The following is a 20,577-nucleotide window of genomic DNA, read 5'->3' on the forward strand; positions in this document are numbered from 1 at the left end:
AGACACAGCTAAGAAAGTAACAAGGCAAGCCTCAGGATAGGAGTATACCTTTAAAATATGTCAAAATGACAAAGGATTAGTAGACAGATTATAATAAGAACAAACCAATAACAAGAGTGCAATCTGAAAATAAAATACCTGAAAACACATTACACAAAAGAAGGTACACAAATAACCAATAAAAACATCTCCCCACACACACAAACACATAGACACAAATTCTCAAAATAAGAGGCACACAGAGATGAGAGTAAACTCTGCAGGATGATGCCATTGTATAACTGATGTTCATTTCCTGAATTCTATGGTATTACCCTTTTCAACATCAGTGTACTAGTTACTTTATCCATCAGAGTGCCATGTTTCCAAGATTGTTCTAATCTAGCTCCTTCCCTAGATTGACTTCATATGACACATCACCACCATCTCTTAGTAGTTTTTCCTATTCTTCAAAGGCTTGTCTGGCAAGCCTTCAGAGTTCATTCTGGATTGAGCCTCCTGGTGGCAAGACTCTGCAACAAATTCTTTTGGTCTGGTTTAGGTAAGGTGGGAATAAAATTTTTCCAAAGCCCTAACATTACTATTTTCAAAGATTATGATAACCCTTGTATGAGGGGAACTCAAGCCTTCCAGAGAAAGGGACCAGGCTGTCAACATTAACATCAATTTATTTTTATTGAGTATAAGATGCTTTTTAAGATGTTAATTTACAAGATGATGTTTTCAAAAAAAGAAAGAACTCTCTAATTATAGGCTCCCTAAATTATGGACAGAAGAGAGAAAAAGTGACACTATATTCTCCAGGAACACTAACTGAAATATAGGTATCTACTCTGTACCTAACACTTCCATGAAAATGATTTCTTTTTGTGACTCTAGAAAACTATAAAGTTAGCATTAATCAACACACTGGCATTTTATGTTTAAGAGACTTCTTCACATAAAACAATAAGACTAATGAAAAACATAAACATCCATCACATATATTCCACAAAATATATTTTTGCAGTTTCTGGATTTATATTTGATTACATTCAAAAAGACCAACGTGTTCTAGCCATCAATTTTCTCATGGCTTCTTTGAGCTCCTTGTTTCTCAGACTGTAAATAAGTGGGTTCAACATGGGGATCACCGCTGTATAAAACACAGACACCACTTTAACATAGGCAGATGAGTGGCTTGACTTTGGTATGACATAAACAAATGTAACTGGCCCATAAAACAAAGTGACTACAGTGAGGTGGGAAGTGCAGGTAGAGAAGGCTTTGTGCCGTCCCTCTGTAGAGCGCATCTTCAGGATGGCGTGGAGGATGTGGACATATGAAACAACTATGATAAACAGCATGATTACAATGACAGACCCAGCTGAGATGGCAGGGGATATTTCAGCCATATAAATATGGGTACAAGAAAGCTTCACTAGTGGTGGAAGGTCACGAAAGAAATGGTTGATTTTATTTGGGCCACAGAAAGTTAGGCTCATTAAACAGCCAGTACACGATGTAGCGTTCACACATCCACCCAGATAGGAAGCAACCAGTAAGATGATACAGGCTCCGGGAGACATGTGTGTGGAGTAGAGAAGTGGGGAGGAGATGGCCACATAGCAATCATAGGCCATGGCAGCCAGCAGGAAGGCTTCAGCTGTCCCCAAAACAATATCAGAGCCAAGCTGGGCTATACAGCCAGCAACAGGGATGGCAGTTCTTTCTCTTAAGAAACTCACAATCATGAGAGGTGTGACTGATGTAGAATACCCGATGTCCACAATAGCCAAATGGGTGAGGAAAAGGTACATTGGGGTGTGAAGCTGAGGGCTGCCTCGGATTAAGATGATTATCCTGAAATTGCCCAATATGGTAACCATATACACTCCTAGAAAAGTCACAAAGAAGATGGAACAAAGTGTAGGATCATCTGTTAACCCCAAAATAACGAACTTTGTCACTATCGTGTGGTTTACCATCTTCATTCATCTTATTTGGAATGGTGCCTATTGAAATAAGAAACAGAGATAATGTTGTAAAGTAACACAGAACTATACACACACATTTTACCAATGTTAATTTCCTGGTTTTGATATTTTACTCTAATTATATAAGATGTAATTATTTGAGGAAACTGTGCTATTTTTGCAACATTTTATGAATCTATAATTATTTCAAAAGAAAAGTTTTTTAAAAATAAATAAGTTTCATTCCAATACATCAGCTACAAAGAACGAAAAAATGCAATTTTAAAACATTTCATTTGTGCTTAGGTGGCAGTGAGTTTATGTCCATGTTGGAGGAATAATTTGGAAAAGGACAGCTAGAATAAGTGCACAACTTGAAGAATGTAGTGGATGTCCCTGAATTGTACAGGTAGAAATTGATGAATAGGTGTATATTCTGCTATGTATCTCTTCAATGGCAAAGAATAACAAATTTTTTTAAAGATGCCACTTCTAACAGTAACCAAATAACTTACAAAATGTATGCATGGTGTTTCTTTATAAAATCATAACTATATTGAGTGGCATTAAAGAAAACCTAAATAGATGGGCAAAAAAGATCATTACTGTAAAGATATCTTTTCTCCCCAAATTAATCTATAGATTAGATAAAATTTCCAAGAAGTTTGCATGGAACTAAATGAAACTGATTCCAAATTTTAATTGAGGGCACAAATAGTCAATAATAACTCTAATAATTTTGGAGAAAAAAAAAGAATGGCCTAAGCCTTGCATGTATCAAGACTTTTTAAAAGTTAAATAATTAAGATACAGTGTTTTCGTAGAAATAAACAGAGTTAATAGAACAGAAGAGAGAGCCAAGACGCAGGCCTAAAACACATGGAAACTTGATAAAGGACATATACAGCACAGCAAATAAGTAGGAAATGATAAGGTATTCAATAAATGATGCCTGATTATCCACGGGAAAATAATAAAATTGAATTTCTACCACATTGTTGGGAAAAGAAGGAAATAAATCGACTAAGCCTGTGGTCCTTTCCTTTACAATAACTGGGGGAATACTCCCAGGGAAAGGAAAGCCCAGTATAACCTTCTTGTAAATATGCTGAAAAGTGAACCTTGTAGCAAACAGACTAATGATTATTCTTCAGCAGGAGAATACTTGTCTATGGAATACTATTAGATGATTCTCCCTGGCTTAGGTTTGCTTATGGTAAACAAGCCCAGACTAGTAAACCCGATAAGACCCACTGAAGAAGAAAGTACCAAATAATAAAGTTCAACAGGTACTATCAATCAAAACTATTACCAAATATCAACTAGTACATCAGAACTACTACCAAATATAAGAAGCATGCTATTTGAAGAAGGAATGTAATTGCTATTGAGGGGAACAGTGCTGACCATGTGTAGACTCCCCAGTGACTGAGTGGATTATTTGCTATTTTTGAAGGATCTCAAGCAGAAACATTAAAACAATTTTTTTTTAAACATCTAGGTTTATAACTATTCTTAGCCAACCTTACTATGTCAAACATGTACCCTAACCAGTGATAAATTGGTGTGATTTAATAATTTTTATATGAATTAACTCAATAGTATGCTCCTGTAAAGAAGTATACTACCTTGTGTGCTAGGTCCCATGACCACCACAAGCTGCAAAGAAGATGGGTAAAGTAGGAAATGGAATAGTGTGATTGGTTTTAGAGCAGAATTCCACAAATCCTATGGGCCAAATTCAGCCCACTACCCGATTTTGTGCAGCCTATAAGCTACATTTTTATATTGTTGTTGTTTGCCTTTGATTCCAACTCATAGTGACCATAGGACAGAATACAGAACTGCTCCACAGGATTTCCAAGACTGCAGTCTTTACAGAGGCAGACTGCCACATCTTTCTCCCTTGGAAAGGCTTGTGGGTTCAAACTGCCAACCTTTTGGTTAGCAGCTGAGTGCTTCACCATTGCCCACTGTCATGGAATGAATCATGCCCCCCCAAAAAATGTGTGTATTAACTTAGTTAGGCCATGACTCCCAGTATTCTGTAGTTGTCTTCCATTTTGTGACTGTAATTTTATGTTAAAGAGGATTAGGGTGCGATTGTAATGCCCTTACCAGGTCACATCCTTGATCCAATGTAAAGGAAGTTTCCCTGGGGTGTGGCCTGCACCATCTTTTATCTCTCAAGAAATAAAAGGAAAGGGAAGCTAGGAGAGAGTTGAGGACCTCATACCACCAAGAAGGAAGCACCAAGGGCAGAGCATGTCTTTTGGACCTGGGGTCCCTGCACCTGAGAAGCTCCTTGACCAGGGGAAAACTGAGGACAAGGACCTTCTTCCAGAGCTGACAGAGAGAGAGCCTTCCCCTGGAGCCCACGTGCTGAATTTGTACTTTTAGCCTAATTTACTGTTAGGAAATAAATTTCTCTTTGTTAAACCCATCCACTTGTGGCATTTCTGTTACAGCAGCACTAGATGACTAAGACACCCACCATGGCTCAATAACTTAGACATGAGAAACTCTTCCGAGAAGGAGAAAAGAGCTATGGGAGTGAGCTACAATGACCTTGTTAAGTGGTAATTAACACTGCTGTCTTAAAAGGAGGGCTCTGAATGAGTTCATTCTGGTTTTACTCCCTGCTGAGAATTTGCATTTCCATCCCAGATATACTGAATCATAATCTACATTTTAATAAGACTGCCAAGTGGTTCTTACAGATTCAAGGTGATTCTTATGTGTGTGTGTATGTATAAATATGTAGTGGAAATACAAGCTCTCAGGAGAGGTTGGGCCAGAATGAACAGGTTTGAAGTCCTTAAAGCAATGAAGCACAGATGAGTCTATCAGTGAGGTAGTTTGCATGGGTTAAAACTACTACACACACAAATCACCTGGAAATGTTGTTCAAATGCAGATTCTGATTCAAGTAGGTGGAGCCTGAAATTCTGCATTCTTAATAAGTTCCCAGGGGACACTGATGCTGTTGGTCTGGGGACCACACCTGGGATAACAAGGCTGTAGACAAAAAGCAAAGACATTTCACTGAGATTTAAAAAGGCTTGATACAAATAATCCTGTGCAAAATAGAAACAAAAAGAAAACAATGTTCACTGAAAAAAAAAAAAAAAAAAACAAGAGGACTTGATTTCAGCCACATAGCTGCCATGAGTCCAGAAATGGAAGCACCCTCTAGAAGCTGGAAAAGGCAAGGAAATGGATTATCCCCTAGAGCCTTCCAATGGAACGCAGCCCGGCCAATCCCTTCATTTTATACTGCCCAGTGAAACCTATTTCTGACTTTTGACCTCCATAACTGTATGATAATAAATTTGTGTTGTTTTAAGCTATTAAAAGAAAAAATCCCTATGGGACAGTTCTACTCTGCCACATGGGGTCACTCTAAGTTGAAAATCAGCATCTAACAGCAACAACAACAATGTAAGGTTTATGTATGAATGCTAGATCTCTAGCTTCATTAATTAGCCCCAGTATTGTGTCAGAGTTTAAAGGGGACAAATCTAGAATTTTATATATATATATATACTAATTATACAAAGGACTCAAATGAATTTAAAATATGATATGAGTGCCATTTTGACATGGGAGGCATGACATATGATGCAAAAACAAAAATAAAATGAGACTTAACAGCCAAAAGTTCTGGAACTAAATTTCGACTCTGTTGCTACTACCTGTGTGATTTTGAAAAAGTTACATAACCCTTCTGAGCCTCAATTTCCTAATTTTTAAAACTGAGGTAATAATATTTAGCTCACATGGTCATTGTATTAAATGAGATGATGCATGTTAAAACATCTAGCAATGAATGGCAATGAGAGGGTAATCCACAAATGAGAGTCTACTTGAAATAAGCAACAATTAGCTTCCATTACAAACGCAAGCAACATTTATATATCAATAAGAAAGAATGAATGCTACCTGCTGGTCAAATATTATGATGGGGATAGACTTCAGTAATCATCTTGGTACCAAACTAAAACTAAACCCTTTGCCGTCAAATCAATTCTGACTCATAGTGACCCTATAGGACAGAGTAGAACTGCACCATAGGGTTTCCAAGGAGCGGCTGGTGGATTCAAACCGCCGACCTTTTGAGAGCAGCTGAGCTCTTAATCACTGTGCCACCAGGGCTCCAATCTCTGTACATCAACACCTATTTACCCAAGACCTAGGACACTTTGGAATACAGCACCTTAAGTACCTCAACACTAAACATTCCATTGAAAATCCAATGGGATCAAGAAAATTAGGTGTGTTTATGTATTCATAAACCATTATGCTGGCTATCTGTTAAACTCCCAGGGGCTTCATTTGTTCTCCTCATTATTTATACATAAGTATTACAACTGCATACGTTTAATTAGTTACGAAATTTGATTTGGATCAACTTCCTTAATGTGTGCTATGCTGTGGTCATTTCTAACATTTCTGAGACGCAACCATGATGAGGTGCCTGGAACGAGTTTATTGAGTACCATCCAAAAATCAAACCTGTTGCCTTGGAGATGAGTCCAGCTCATAGTGATCCTACTGGACACAGTACAAGTGCCCCATAGGATTTTCAGGGCTGTAATCTTTACAGAAGCAGACTGCCATATCTTTCTCCCACAGAGGGTGAGTTTGAGCCCCTGACCTTTCAATTAACTGCCCAGAGCTATTAACCACCGTGCAACCAGGGATGCTTTGAGTACCATCACGTGGTTCATAAATAGTCACATCTTAGGGACCGGGCATTGTTTCATCGTGTTATGAGCTAAGAGTTGAATCTATGGCAACTAACAACAACAATGGCAAATAGGAGCTTATAGGAAGAGCTGTGTTGCTTTTCTGTGTGTGAAAGTGACACACATTTTAATTCAGACCTGGCATATTCCACTTATCATATACAGTTTTCCCAAAATCTCTATTACCAAAACCAAACCAAACCCAGTGCTGTCAAGTCAATTCTGACTCATACCGACCCTATAGCACAGAGGAGAACTGCCCCATAGAGTTTCTAAGGAGCGTCTGGCAGATTCATTCGGACTGCCGACCCTGTGCTTAGCAGCTGTAGCACTTAACCACTATGCAACCAGCGTTTCCTCTGACTATTGAGACAGAAGTGCAGCTCTTGGAGATAATTCCTCCCCTCCCACTCCCATATTTATCTCTATCTCCAGCCTCCTTTCTAGTGAAGCCTAGAATCTCTTGTTCCTGATTTCCACGCGCTTTTACATACGTCACATTACTATGCTTGTACTGTAGTGAAACTTGCTTTTTTTTTTTAAATAAAACTGTTTTTCAATAAATCCATATCAGTACATATTAGTCTCCTTTATGCTTTGTAATCATTCATAGTATTCCAAAGTATTTAATAAGTATTTATTTAACTATCCCTCTACTAATGCTTCATCATGCTCATGGACCAGTATTTCCCTAAAATGTACTCCAAGAAGTGGAATTGCTGGGTCAAACAAAGGGTTTGCACATTTTTAACTCTTATAGATACTACCAAATTGCACTTAAAGCTATCATTTAAATAATGGTGCTTATGTTAATAAATTAAGCTTCATTTTTGCTGTTTATTTGATCTCCAATTTCTCAAAGTCTTGCATTATGACTGTGGATTTTTGAACTTCTCATTTTCCTACCAGATTTTCCTTTAAATATTTCAACACTACATCATTAGATGCATAAATGTTTAAGACTGCTATAGCTTCCTTTTATCCTTAAGAAACCTTTTAAAATGTCTGTGTCAATATACTGCCCACCAGCAGTATCTGAGAGTATACATTTCTTTAACTAAATAGTTGCCATAGAATCAATTCCAATTCATGATGACCTCATCTGTGTCAGGGTAAAACTGTGCTCCACAGGGTTTCAGTGCCTATTTTTTCAGAGGTAGATTACCAGGTCTTTCTTCCAAGACACCTCAAAAACATAACCAAACCCATTGCCATCCAGTTGATTCTGACTCATAGCGACCCCATAGGACAAAGTAGAACCACCCCATAGAGTTTCCAAGGAGTGTCTGGTGGATTCAAACTGTCAACCTTTCGGTTAGCAGCTGTAGCTCGTAACCACTATGCCGCCAGGGTTTCCAAGACACCTAGGTAGACTCAAACCACCAACTTTTCACTTTTATTTGTTTCTTTGCTCACTCCTGCGTCTTGTGTTTATGTGTTCCCGTACATTCTCTTCATTCAGAAAGATAAGGCTTGTGAGTAATAAAATGTCTAAATTCTTCCATGGTATGAAAATGTCTTTATGTACTTTGAACATGTTATCAAGAGGGACCAGTCCCTGGACAAGGACATCATGCTTGGTAAAGTAGAGGGTCAGTGAAAGAAAGGAAGACCCTCAATGAGAAGGACTGACACAGTAGCTGCAGTGATGGACTCAAGCATAGCAACAATTGTGAGGTTGGTGCAGGACCAGGCAGGGTTTCGTTCTGTGTACATAGCATTGCTATGAGTCAGAACCAACTCTACAGCACCTAAGAACGACAATTGGTAATTGTCATTATGTATAGAAACTTAAAAAACACTCTGTATAATCCTTGTTTTGGAAATTTTATCACACGTTTTTGGGAATTCTTGCTTGGTACTTAAGGGGATCTTTCCCTCTGAGGACTCCTGTCTTTCCTCGGCACTGAATTTTTTTCCCCATTATTTCATTATTTCCTCCACCCTCATTCCACAAGTCTTACTCTCTCTTCTGTAAATCCCACTAGAGACATGATGGAACTTCCCAATCTGTCTTCCACATCTCTATTCTTTCACTCATTCCATCTCTTAGAACTTTTGTTCTGCATTTAGGAAGTAGTTTTCACCTTCATTTTTCCAAATTACTAATATAATCCTCCCTTAGTGTCCATTTTCATATTCAACTCATCTGTTGAGGGTTTTTTATTTTCAACAATTAATTTTTGTTTTCTTGTATCTAAAGTTGCTTTTTATGCATGAAATATATTCTCATATCCATAAATATATATGAGAAAATATTCCATGCATAAAAATCAATTTCAGATACTGAAAAACAAAAAATATATATATATATAGGTAATATGTGTATGTATTTATATATATATGTATATTCCAAAACACTTAATTGTTCTCACTGGGAACCTGTGCGTGGAGCAAGAGGCAGTCATTCGAATAGAGCAAGGGATACTGTGTGGTATAAAGTCAGGAAAAGTGGGCATCAGGGTTGTATCCTTTCACCATATTTATTCAATCTGTATGCTGAAAAAATAATCTCAGAAAAAGGAGCACAAGAAGAAGAACGTGGCATTAGGATTGAAGGAAGACACGCTAACAACCTGCCATACGTAGATGACACAACCTTGCTTGGTGAAAGTGAAGAGGACTTGAAGAACTTACTGATGAAGATCAAAGCCTTCTGTATGGATTTCACCTCAACATAAATAAAACAAAGATCCTCACAACTGGACCAATAAATAACATCATAATAAATAGATAAAAGATTGAAGTTGTCAGGGATTTCATTTTACTTGGATCCACAACCAAAATCCATGGTAACAGCAATCAGGAAATCAAACAATGTGTTGCATTATGCATATCTGCTGGAATAAAAAAAATAGGCCCCTTTAAAATGTTGAAAATCAGGACATTGCCTTGAGGACTAAGGTGCACTTGACCCAAGCCATGAAATTTTCAATTGCCTTATACGCATGTGAAAGCTGCACTATTGGATAAGGATGACCAAAGAAGAATGGACTCCTTTGAATTATGGTGTTGATGAAGATTATTGCATATACCATAGGCTGCCAGGAAAACAACCCAAACTATCTTGGAAGAAGTACAGCTAGAATGCTCCTTAAGTGTAAGGATGATGAGACTTCTTCTTATAGCCTTTGGACATGTTATCAGGAGGGGCAGTCCCTGGAGAAGGACATCATGTTTGGTAAAGTGGACGGTCAGCAAACAGGAAGAAGACCCTCAGTGAGATGGATTGACACCAATAGCTGCAACAATGAGCTCAAGCTCAGCAAAGACTGTAGGAATGGCACAGGACCAGGCAGTGTTTTGTTCTTCGTGCAGAGTCGATATGAGTCAGAACAGACTCTATGACACCTAACAACAACAGTAATATCTATATCTATACCGTATATATTCTTAAACCTCTTCTAATTGCTTTAATAACTCTGTTCCCTTTGGAGTTGGATCTTTTGTTTATTACTTATATTTGGTAACTGTCCTTTTTATGTTTTTTTTTTTATGTTTCACTGTTTCTTAGTTATGTGCTCAACTTTGTGTGTTTGATTGTCTATTAGCATTTCTGTGAATGCCATAATCATTTACCACAATGACCTCAATGGTCCCTGAGATAGGGACAGGATGTACTACCAAGTAAAGAGTTCTGGGTTACTGCTTCTTATTCTTGCTGGATGTTGCCAGCCACCTGGAGTGCTATCTTGGAGTCAAATATCCCCTCAGAAAATAGAACATGACCAAAATTTCAAAATAAATAATTAGAAATCATAGAAAAACAGCTACTAGGCCAAAAGACAAAGAACAAAATTTCAGAAATGGACAACTCAATAGAAGGTTTTAGGAGCAAATTTGAAACAATGGAAAACAGAATAAGTGAGATTTAAGACAAACCAATGGATGCCAATTTGTTTGAAGACAAACCAAAGAAAAGAATGAAGAAAAACTAAGAATTATGTGGGACACAATCAAGAGCAAAAATTTGTGTGTGATCAGAGTTCAAGGAAGATTGTAGAAGATTTGCTGGCAGGAAATTTCTCTAATATCATGAAAGATGAAAAGCCGGCCATCTAAGAAGCTCAATGGACCACATATAGGGTAGACTCCAAAAGAAAGTCACCAAGACATAACCTCACTTTCCAAAACCAAAGACAAAGAAAGAATTTTGAGAGCAGCTCAAGAAAAACAAAAAGTCACTTACAAAGGGGAAACAATAAGACTAAGCTCAGATTACTTGGAACAAACTACTCAAAGAAGAGGGCATTGGGGTAACATACATAAAAACTCAAAAGAAAAAAAAAAACTGCCAACCAAGAATAATATATCCTGTAAAAATCTTTCTCAAAATGATGGTGAAATTAGGACATTTCCAGATAAACAGACATTAAAGAAATCTGTAAAAACCAAGCCAAACTTACAAGAAATACTAAAGGGAGTCCTTTGGTTAGAGAATCAACAACAACAAACAACAACTAGAGTCTCCAGCCTGAAGCAACTGAGGTAAAGAGCTCTCAATAATAAAACAGAGCTAAAGACTTAAAACAGAGACATCAATCTGTAAATGACGACAAAGTCAAAACTATAAAAGGAGGAATAAACTGTGCAGGTATAGAACTTTCAAAGGAAGAGGAAATCAAGGCAATGCTAAATAATAAAAGACTGGTTCAAATGTAGGAACATAAAGGATAATTTCAAGGTAACCACAAAGAAAGGTAACAAACCTACTCATCAGAAGAAAAACAGTCTCAATAAAAACAAAACTTGTAACAACGAAAAAACAGAAAAAAAAAAAAATCCGCAAACAATAGGAACTCAGCACAAGAAAGAGGAACAAAAAACAAACAAAAAAAGGCACTACCAAAAAAAAAAGCACAATAGGACAGCAATAATACCTATCAATAATCACAATCAACAAATGTAAACAGCTTAAATGCACCTGTAAAAAGAGACAGACAGTAGAAGAATGGATTAAAAAGCATGGCCCATCAATACACTGTCTACAAGACACACCTTAGACACAAAGACATAAATATATTAAAAATTGAAGGATGAGAAAGGCAGAGCAACCATGGCGCTATAGACAGAAGCACCAGGCCATCCCTCCACAGCAAAGACCAGAAAAACTAAGTAAAACAGAGAAATTGTCAATCCCGGAACCTTAAGTGTCAAATGAAGAAAAATCTCAACCAAACACTGAATGGAATAAGACAGTAACAGAGAACAGAGAGTGAGGAGAGATACAGAGTAGAGGTCCCCTCCAGCTAACGTGGCACAGATTCACCATCTTGGACTCCTCAGTCACTGAGAATGGCAGACAGGGAGTACAAGAAGACAGCTTCAAGGACCTCCCAGCAAGAAACGGAGCACCAGGTAACTAACGATACACGCTTTCCCACCCCCCATCCTTCTTTCCCCTGCTCAGCCTCTGCTGCTTCCCGGTGGGCCGCAGTCCCTCAGTCAGGGAGGCATTAGCTCCATGAGTATTGATTCATCCTCCCCACACTGTCTGGCTCCTTAAGTGCCATTTTTTGTTGCTGTTGTTGGTTTTTTTGTTGTTGTTTGTTTCTTCTCTCTCTCTCACCTCCTTCCCTTCCTGTCTCTCAAACACTGGGCTACATGTGCCATCTCCACTCCTTCTTGACAGGCTGTGAAGCACCAGTCTGGTGGGGAACCACTTCCCCAGTCTGTGCTTCCACGCTGGTGGGATCCCTGGGAAATTTTTTTTCTTTCTTTTTCGTTTCTTCATTTCTTGGTTTCTCATCTCTACTTCCCTTCTTTTCCTATCTCCTGAATATCTGCCACTGTGTGCCATCTCTGCCCCTTCTAGAAGGGCTGTGCAGTGCCACTCGGCTTGGGAGCCACTTCCCTGGTGCCTGCCCCTTCTCCCTTGGGGAATTTTTTTTCTTCTTTTCTCAATTTCTTGTCTCTTCCTAACATCCTTCCTTTCTTTTCTCCTGAACAACTGGTGCCATGGGCCATCTCTGCTCCTTCTAGATGGGATGTGTGTTGCCACATGGCTGGAGAGCCACATCCCCAGTCTGCATCACCACACAAGCGGGCACCCTTTGGGCATTTTCTTTTCTTTCTTCTTCTTTTTTTGTCATTTATTTGTTTCTTTCTACCTTCTTTCCTTACCCTTCTTTTGCATACCTGGTGCCATGTGCCATCTCTGCTCCTTCTTGACAGACTGTGCAGTACCACTCAGTTGGGAACCTGCTTCCTGTGGGCTCCCTTAGGGCATTTTACTTTTACTCCTTTTTTTTTCTTGGTTCCTTCTCTCTCTCTACCATCCCTCCTTGCCGTTTTCATGAACACCTGGTACCGTGTGCCATCTTCACTCCTTCTGGATTGGCTGTGTAGCACTGCTCAACTTGGGACCCACTTCTGGTGGGCTCTGTTGGGGCATTTTTATTCTTATTATTTTTTTCTCAATCTCTTGTCTCTCTTTACCTTCCTTCCTTCCTTTCCTTCCTCCCAACCACTTGGCATCTTTTTTCATTTTTGTCTCGGTATCTTATCTCTCTCTACATCCGTTGCATTCCTTTCTCCTAACAACCTAGACATGTGTGCCTTTCTATCTCCCTTAAAAAAAAAAAAAAAAAAAAACTAGCTTCTTATCCCTCTCTTTTCCTTTCTCCCACCCACTTAGATGTGTGTGCCATATCTGCCCCTTCTTGTCAGTCTGTGCCTCACTGCCTGGCTAGAAAGCCACCAGTACATGGCTTCCCTGGGTTTGCACCACTGCAATGGCAGACTCCATCAGCAGGTTTTTTTTTTTTTTCTTTTTTTGGCTCCTCTTTCTCTCTCTTCCTCTTTTTTCCCACACTCACTTAGATCCACAGAGAACAGCCTCTCCCCTACCTCCTGCCTATTTGCACCATGCACTCAACATCACACCCCCAAGCAACAGAGGTACAGTCTACTAGAACATGCCCTGCAATGACACCCAGCCCTGCCCTGTCAGCCCAAGTACATGCCACAAAGGAACCATCCTACCCCTCCCCTTCCACCGGACCTGCCCTGCTGCACCATAGCTGAGTGACTGGCCCTGCTGAATGGATAAAGTGGTGAGAAGAATCACCCCTACGGATGACCAAACAACAAAGAATGCCCAGTCCACCCACTCAGACATAAGCAGAAAGAAACAAATCTACAATCAAGAAATAAAGAAAATACCTACTGAATGTCCCAAAGGCAGCAGACAATATCAAAACATATTAAAAAAAAAAAAAAGAGGATATTTCCAGTAGGTGTTCAAAATAAAATACCAGATGACCTTCCAGTAGAAGAAAAGGCACTGGAACTACCTGATAGGAAATTCAAATCTCTAATATTCAGAGCTATCCAAGAGTTGAAGCAAAAAGCAGACAAAAATGAGGAAAAAATAGACAAAATCATGGAAAAGACAGACAAAACAAGAGAAGAATTCAGGTAAATAATACAGGAACAAAATGTCAAAATAAATTCACAACTGCAGATCATACAAAAACAGCAATTAGAAATCCAAAAGATAAAAAGATTTCAGAAACAGAAACTGTCATAGAAGGTTTGAGGAGATGGTTTAAAACAATGGAAGATGGGATCAGCAAAATTGAAGACAAATTTGGAAACTAATCTGAGGAAAAATCAGAGAAAAAGAATGAAGAAAAATGAAGAAATCCAATGAATAATGGGGGATATAATCAAAAGCAAAACTCTGCAAATGACTGGAGTTCCAGAACAGGGGGGAAAATGGAAAACACAGAGAAGATCTTTACGTAATTGCTGACAGAAAACTTCCTGAATATCATGAAAGATGAAAAGCTGATCATCCAAGAAGTTCAATACAGGAAAGGCCTCAAAAGAAAATTACTGAGGCATATCATAATCACACTGCCTAAAACTAAAGACAAAGAAAATCCTGAGAGCAGCTCAAGAAAAGTATTAAGTCACATACACAGGGGGAACAATAAGACTAAGCTCTGATTACTCAGCAGAAACCAAAAAGGTAATGGGATAACATATATAAACACTTGACGGAAAGAAAAAAATGCCACCCAAGAATAATATATCCTGCAAAAGTTTAAATAGGATGGTGAAATTTGAATATTTCCAGATAAACAGAAATTAAGGGACTATGTAAAAACCAAGCCAACCTTATTACAAGAATTATTAAAGAGAGTCCTTTGGTTTGAGAACAAAAAACATCAGACAACAGCGTGAATCTAGGACACAAGACCACATCAGCCAGATACCAACCTAGGTAATGAACATGCAAGGATTAATCAAAACTAAAAGATTTACAACAGGGAACCAGAGAGGTTAATCTGTAAATGACAATAATATGAGAACAATAAAAGAGAGAATAAATGGTGTAGATATAGAACTTTCAAATGGAGAGGAAGCTAAGGCGATATCAAGTAATAAAAGACTGGTTCAAACTTAAGAATATAAGGGTAAATTTCGAGGTTGCCTTGAAGAAAGTTAACAAACTACTCCTTAAAATAAAAAAGAAAAACATAAAGTCTCAGTAAACACAAAATCTACAAAAACAAAAGAAATTAAGAAAAACATCCACAAACAAGAGGAATTCAGCACAGAAGAATAAGAGGAACAAAGAAAACATCGGCAGCACTCAAAAAAAAAAAAAAGCACTACAAAAAGACAGCAATAAACTCACACCTATAAATAATTACACTGAATGCAAATGGCCTAAATGCACCCAAAAAGAGACAGTGAGTGACAGAATGGATAATAAAACAGGATCCATCAATATGCTGTCTACCATAGGTCCCTTAGAAAGAAAAACATAAATGTATTAAAAATCAAATGATGGAAAAGAATATATCAAGCAAACAGCTACCAAAAAAGGCCAGGAGTGGCAATACTAATCACAGATAAAATAGGCTTTAAAACAAAATCCACCATAAAAGACAAAGAAGGGCATTATATAATAATTAAAGGGACAATCCACCATGAACACATAACCATAATTAATATCTACGTACCCAGTGACAGTGCTCCAAAATATATAAATCAAACTGTAATTGCACTGAAAAAAGAAATTGACAACTCGACAATAAGAGTAGAAGACTTCAACACATCACTCTTGGCAAAGGACAGAGCATCTAGAAAGAAACTCAACAAAGATACAGAAGATAAAAAGGCCACAATCAGCCAACTTGACCTCATAGACATATATAACACTCCATCCAACAGCTACAAAGTACACATTTTTTTCCAACGCACATGGAACGTTCTTCAGAATAGACCACATCCTAGGCCTCAATGCAATCCACCACAAAATCTAAAACATTGAGATAATACAAACTATCTTCTTTGATCACAACATCATCAAAGTAGAAATTAACAAAAGGAAGAGCAAGGGAAAAAAATCGAATACATGGAAACCGAATAACACCTTGCTTAAAAACCACTGGGTAATAGAAGATATCAAAGATGGAATAAAAAACTTCCTAGAGTCAAATGACAATGAAAATACATCATGCTAAAACCTTTGGGGCACAGCAAAGGCAGTGCTCAGAAGTCGATGATGTATAGCAATAGATGCACACATCAAAAAAGAAGAAAAGGACAAAATCAAAAGGTTAGCTACGCAACTTGAACAAATGAAAAAGAACAGCAAAAGAAGCCCAGAGCCACCAAAAGAAAGGAGATAATAAAGATCAGAGGAGAAATAAATGAAATAGAGAATAGAAAAACAACACAAAGAATCAATAAAACCAAAAGTTGATTTTTAGAAAAAATCAAAAAATCAACAAACCACTTGCTAAGCTGACAAAAGAGGAACAGGAAAGGATGCAAAATAACCCAAATAAGAAATGAAATGCGGGACATTACAACAGACCTAGCAGATAAAAAGAACCATAACAGAGTACTATGAAAAACTATACTACCACAAATTTCAAAACCTAGAGGAAATGAACCAATTTCTAGAAACACACTACCTACCCAAACTAACACAAAATGATGTTGAAAATCTGAAGAGACCCATGACAGGAGAAGAGACTGAAAAGGGAATGGAAAAAACAAAACAAAACAAAAAAAACACCACCAACAAAAATATCCCTGGCCCAGATGGCTTCACTGGAGGATTCTATCAAATTTTCAGAGAAGAGCACTTTGACAAATTTCTGAAATGTTTCCATGGAAATTGATATATTATAAATGTCTATTTCTTTTGTCTATTTTATCTAGAAATTTACCCATTCCAAACAAGTTTCCAAATTTCTTTGAATTATTATTGAAAAAAGTAGTTTATTAAAATAAATTAATGAAATAGAATTGGGAGTCCTGAAATAAACTCATATATCCACGGTTATTTATACAAAGGTGCCAAGACCATTCAATGGGAAAGAAGAGTGTCTTCAAAAAATAATGATGGGTCAGATAAAAATTATTTTAGGTCAAGGGAAAGACAACACAATACAGGCGAGGTCAGCACAACTGGACTAAACTAAAAGCAAAGAACTTTCCTGAATAAACTGAATGCTTTGAAGGCCAGGGGTTTGGGGACTATGGTTTTGAGGGACATTTAAGTCAATTGGCATAATAAAATCTATTAAGAAAACATTCTGCACCCCACTTTCAGAAGTGGCATCTGGGGTCTTAAACGCTAGCAAGCAGCCATCTAAGATGCATCACTGGGTCTCAACCCACCTGGAGCAAAGGAGAATAAGAACGCCAAAGACACAAGGTAATTATGAGCCCATGAGACAGAAAGGGCCACATAAATCAGAGACTACATCAGCTTGAGATCAGAAGAACTAGTTGGTGCCCAGCTGCAACTGATGACTGCCCTGACAGAGAACACAACAGAGAACCCCTGAGGGAGCAGGAGAGCAGTAGGATGCAGACCCCAAATTCTTGTAAAAAGACCAGACTTAATGGTCTGACTGAGACTAGAAGGACCTCAGGGGTCATGGTCCCCAGGTCTTCTGTTAGCCCAAGACAGGAACCATTCCCAAAGCCAACTCTTCAGACAGGGATTGAACTGGACTATGGGATAGAAAATGATACTGGTGAAGAGTCAGCTTCTTGGATCAAGTAGACACATGAGACAATGTTGGCATCTCCAGTCTGGAGGAGAGATGAGACGGCAAAGGGGGTCAGAAGCTGGCCAAATGGACACAAAAATAGACAGTGGAGGAAAGGAGTGTGCTGTCTCAGGGGGAGAAAAATTAGGAGTATATAGCAAGGTATATATTTTGGGTTATATTAATTTTTATGTAAGAGATTGATGTGTATATAGATTTTTATATGAGAGACTTGATTTGTAAACTTTCACTTAAAGTCCAATAAAAAGGTAAAAATAAATAAATATAATGAAGAAAAAAAAATAATGATGGGAGAATCAACATGAGAAAGAATAAATCTAGATCTTTAATGCACACTGTGTACAAAAATCAAAATGGATCAAGGACCTAAAAGTAAGAGCTAAATATTTAAACTCTTAGAAGAGAACACAAGTGTAAATCTTCATGATCTTGGATTTGGAAATGGTTTCTTAGATATGACACTACAAGCATAAGCAACAAAAGAAAAAAATGAGATAAATTGGACTTCATCAAAATGAAAAACTTTTGATCAATGGACTCTATCAAGAAAGTACAGATATACCAACAGAATTAAAGAAAATATTTGCAAATCATATATCTGATAAGGGTATAGTTAGTATCCAGAATACATAAAATTTCTTAAAACTCAACAGCAACAACAAAGACAAACAATGCAATTAAAAGTGGGCAAATAACTTTAATACATATTTCTCCAAAGAAGATACACAAAAAGCCAACAAGCACATGAAAATGTGCTCAATGTCATTAGTCATTAATGAAATGCAACCAAAACCACAATGAGATACCACTTCATATCCACTAAGCTGACCATAAAAAAAAAAAAAAAAAAAAAAGAAAGTAACAAGTCTTGGCTAAAACGTGGATAAACTGAAACTCTCATACATTGTTGCTGGGAACATAGAATGCCACAGCTCCTGTGGAAAACAATTTGGCAGTTTCTCAAAATGTTAAACATAGAATTATCATATGGCCCAGCAATTCTACTCCTAGGTATAAATTTCAAAGAGTTGAAAAGAGGTTTTCAAACAAATATGTGTTCACGAATGTTCATACTAGGACTATTCACAATAGCCAAACACATGGAATATATGTACATTGGAATCTCATTCAGCCATAAGAAGTACCGATACATGCTACAATGTGGATCAGTGTCAAAAACATTATAAGGGAAATTAGCTAAAAATAAAAAGTCACATATTCTACGATTTCACTTTTATTAAACAGTAAGAAAAGGTGTATCTGTAGAGACAGAAATCAGAGTCATGGTTTAAACAGACTGGGAACAAGAGGGAATGAGCAGTGACTGCTTAATAGGTATGGAGCTTCCTTTTCGGCATGTTGAAAATGTCTTGGAATGAGATAAAAGTGATGGTTCCATAGCATTGTGAATTTACTAAATTCAATTGAATTGCACACTTTAAAATGGGATGATTGATTTTATGTAACAGGAATTTCACCTTGCATAGGGCTGCCATAACAAAGTAGCTACAAAACTGATGACTTAAAACAACAGAAATTTATTCTCTCAAGTTATGGAGACTTGTTAGTTGCTGTTATACACTGAATTGTGTTCCTCAAAAATGTGTGTCAACATGGTGAGGCCATGATCCCCAGTATTGTGCAACTGTCCACCATTTTGTCATCTGATGTGATTTTCCTATGTGTTGTAAATCCTACCTCTATGATGTTAATGAGGTAGGATTACAAGCAGTTATGTTAATGAGGCAGGACTCAATCTGCAAGATTAGATTGTATTGGAGGCAGGGCCAAGGTAGTGGAGTAGTCAGATGCTTCTGGTAGTCCCTCTTACAACAAAGAAAAAACAAGTGAATTGATCATATATATGACAAGCTAGGAGCTCTAAACATAAAAGACAAAGTAAAGAAATCAGACTGAGCAGCAGGAGGGGGAGAGACAGTTCAGAAGCAGTGAGAAGTTCCCAGACCTGACTCGGTGGGAACCAGTGCCCCTCAGCCCTGATTCCCTGGTGTGACCACGGCGGGATTAGTGGTGGTGTTTGGGATGCAGTAACCTCAGCAAAAGAGCCAGCAAGTGGCACAGGCCAGAACACGTGGTGTGACTGCAGCAAGGCTGGTGGTAGTGTTTGGGACGCAGTTTCCTTAGCGACAGAGAGCCAACGGCACAGAGTCTATTCACGCCTCCAGAATCAGCAAAGAACAGCGTTCTTGGCTTAAGATAAGTCCTTGTGTGTAATTTTCCACATGGATGAAATAGCTCTCCTTTCGAAAGAACTCTCTCCCATTTATCTGATCCCTCCTCCCTCTGCCACAGGGCCCAAGCCACTTCAGTGATGGTTGATTGCCCTGGGCCTGAGATGGGTCCAGCTGTGCACCCTGAGCCATTCTCCTTGCCTTGGAGAAGAAACAAATTAATAAACTGGGAAAAACTAATCTGTGAGCTCCCCTAAGCTAGGAACTTAGGGCAGAAGCAGCTCCTGTCCAGGTACAAGCAGTCCACAAACTTTGAATGCCTTCTCACCCTGCATGGACTCACGTGGCCCCATTTCAGCAGCTAGGCCCCTGTTGTTAGAGTGCAAAGGTGTATGTGCCTGAGGTCTGACTTTAATGGTTTCAGCTGTGTGGTGGAGAGGCGGGCTTATGATGTTTCACACTGCTCTGCTTATTAAGCAGGGTCCTCACCTATCCACATCAGGGGCCTAAGTACTGGTGGCTCCACCCATGCCACCTAGCCACCCCACAACAGGGGTCCAAGGATAAGTGGTGACTTCCAGTCTTTACACTTAAAAGCACTAGGTGCCTATGGTATGGCTGCAGAGACCACCCATCT

At 38.3% G+C, this 20,577-nt stretch overlaps 1 protein-coding gene across 1 annotated transcript; it reads right to left on the bottom strand.

The window, feature by feature from the left end:
- Positions 1-1,034: 1,034 nt before the first annotated feature.
- Positions 1,035-1,973, bottom strand: LOC100677077 (olfactory receptor 5P4-like). Its single transcript, XM_003412190.2, has one exon. The coding sequence runs from the start codon at positions 1,971-1,973 to the stop codon at positions 1,035-1,037; it is 939 nt and encodes a 312-aa protein (XP_003412238.2).
- Between the last annotated feature and the right edge of the window lie 18,604 nt (positions 1,974-20,577).

This window comes from Loxodonta africana, chromosome 7 (assembly GCF_030014295.1).
Source record: "Loxodonta africana isolate mLoxAfr1 chromosome 7, mLoxAfr1.hap2, whole genome shotgun sequence".
Lineage (NCBI taxonomy): Eukaryota > Metazoa > Chordata > Mammalia > Proboscidea > Elephantidae > Loxodonta > Loxodonta africana.

Excerpts from the sequence above, each read along its gene's own strand:
- LOC100677077 (XM_003412190.2), bottom strand. The coding sequence starts at position 1,973 with ATGAAGATGGTAAACCACACGATAGTGACAAAGTTCGTTATTTTGGGG.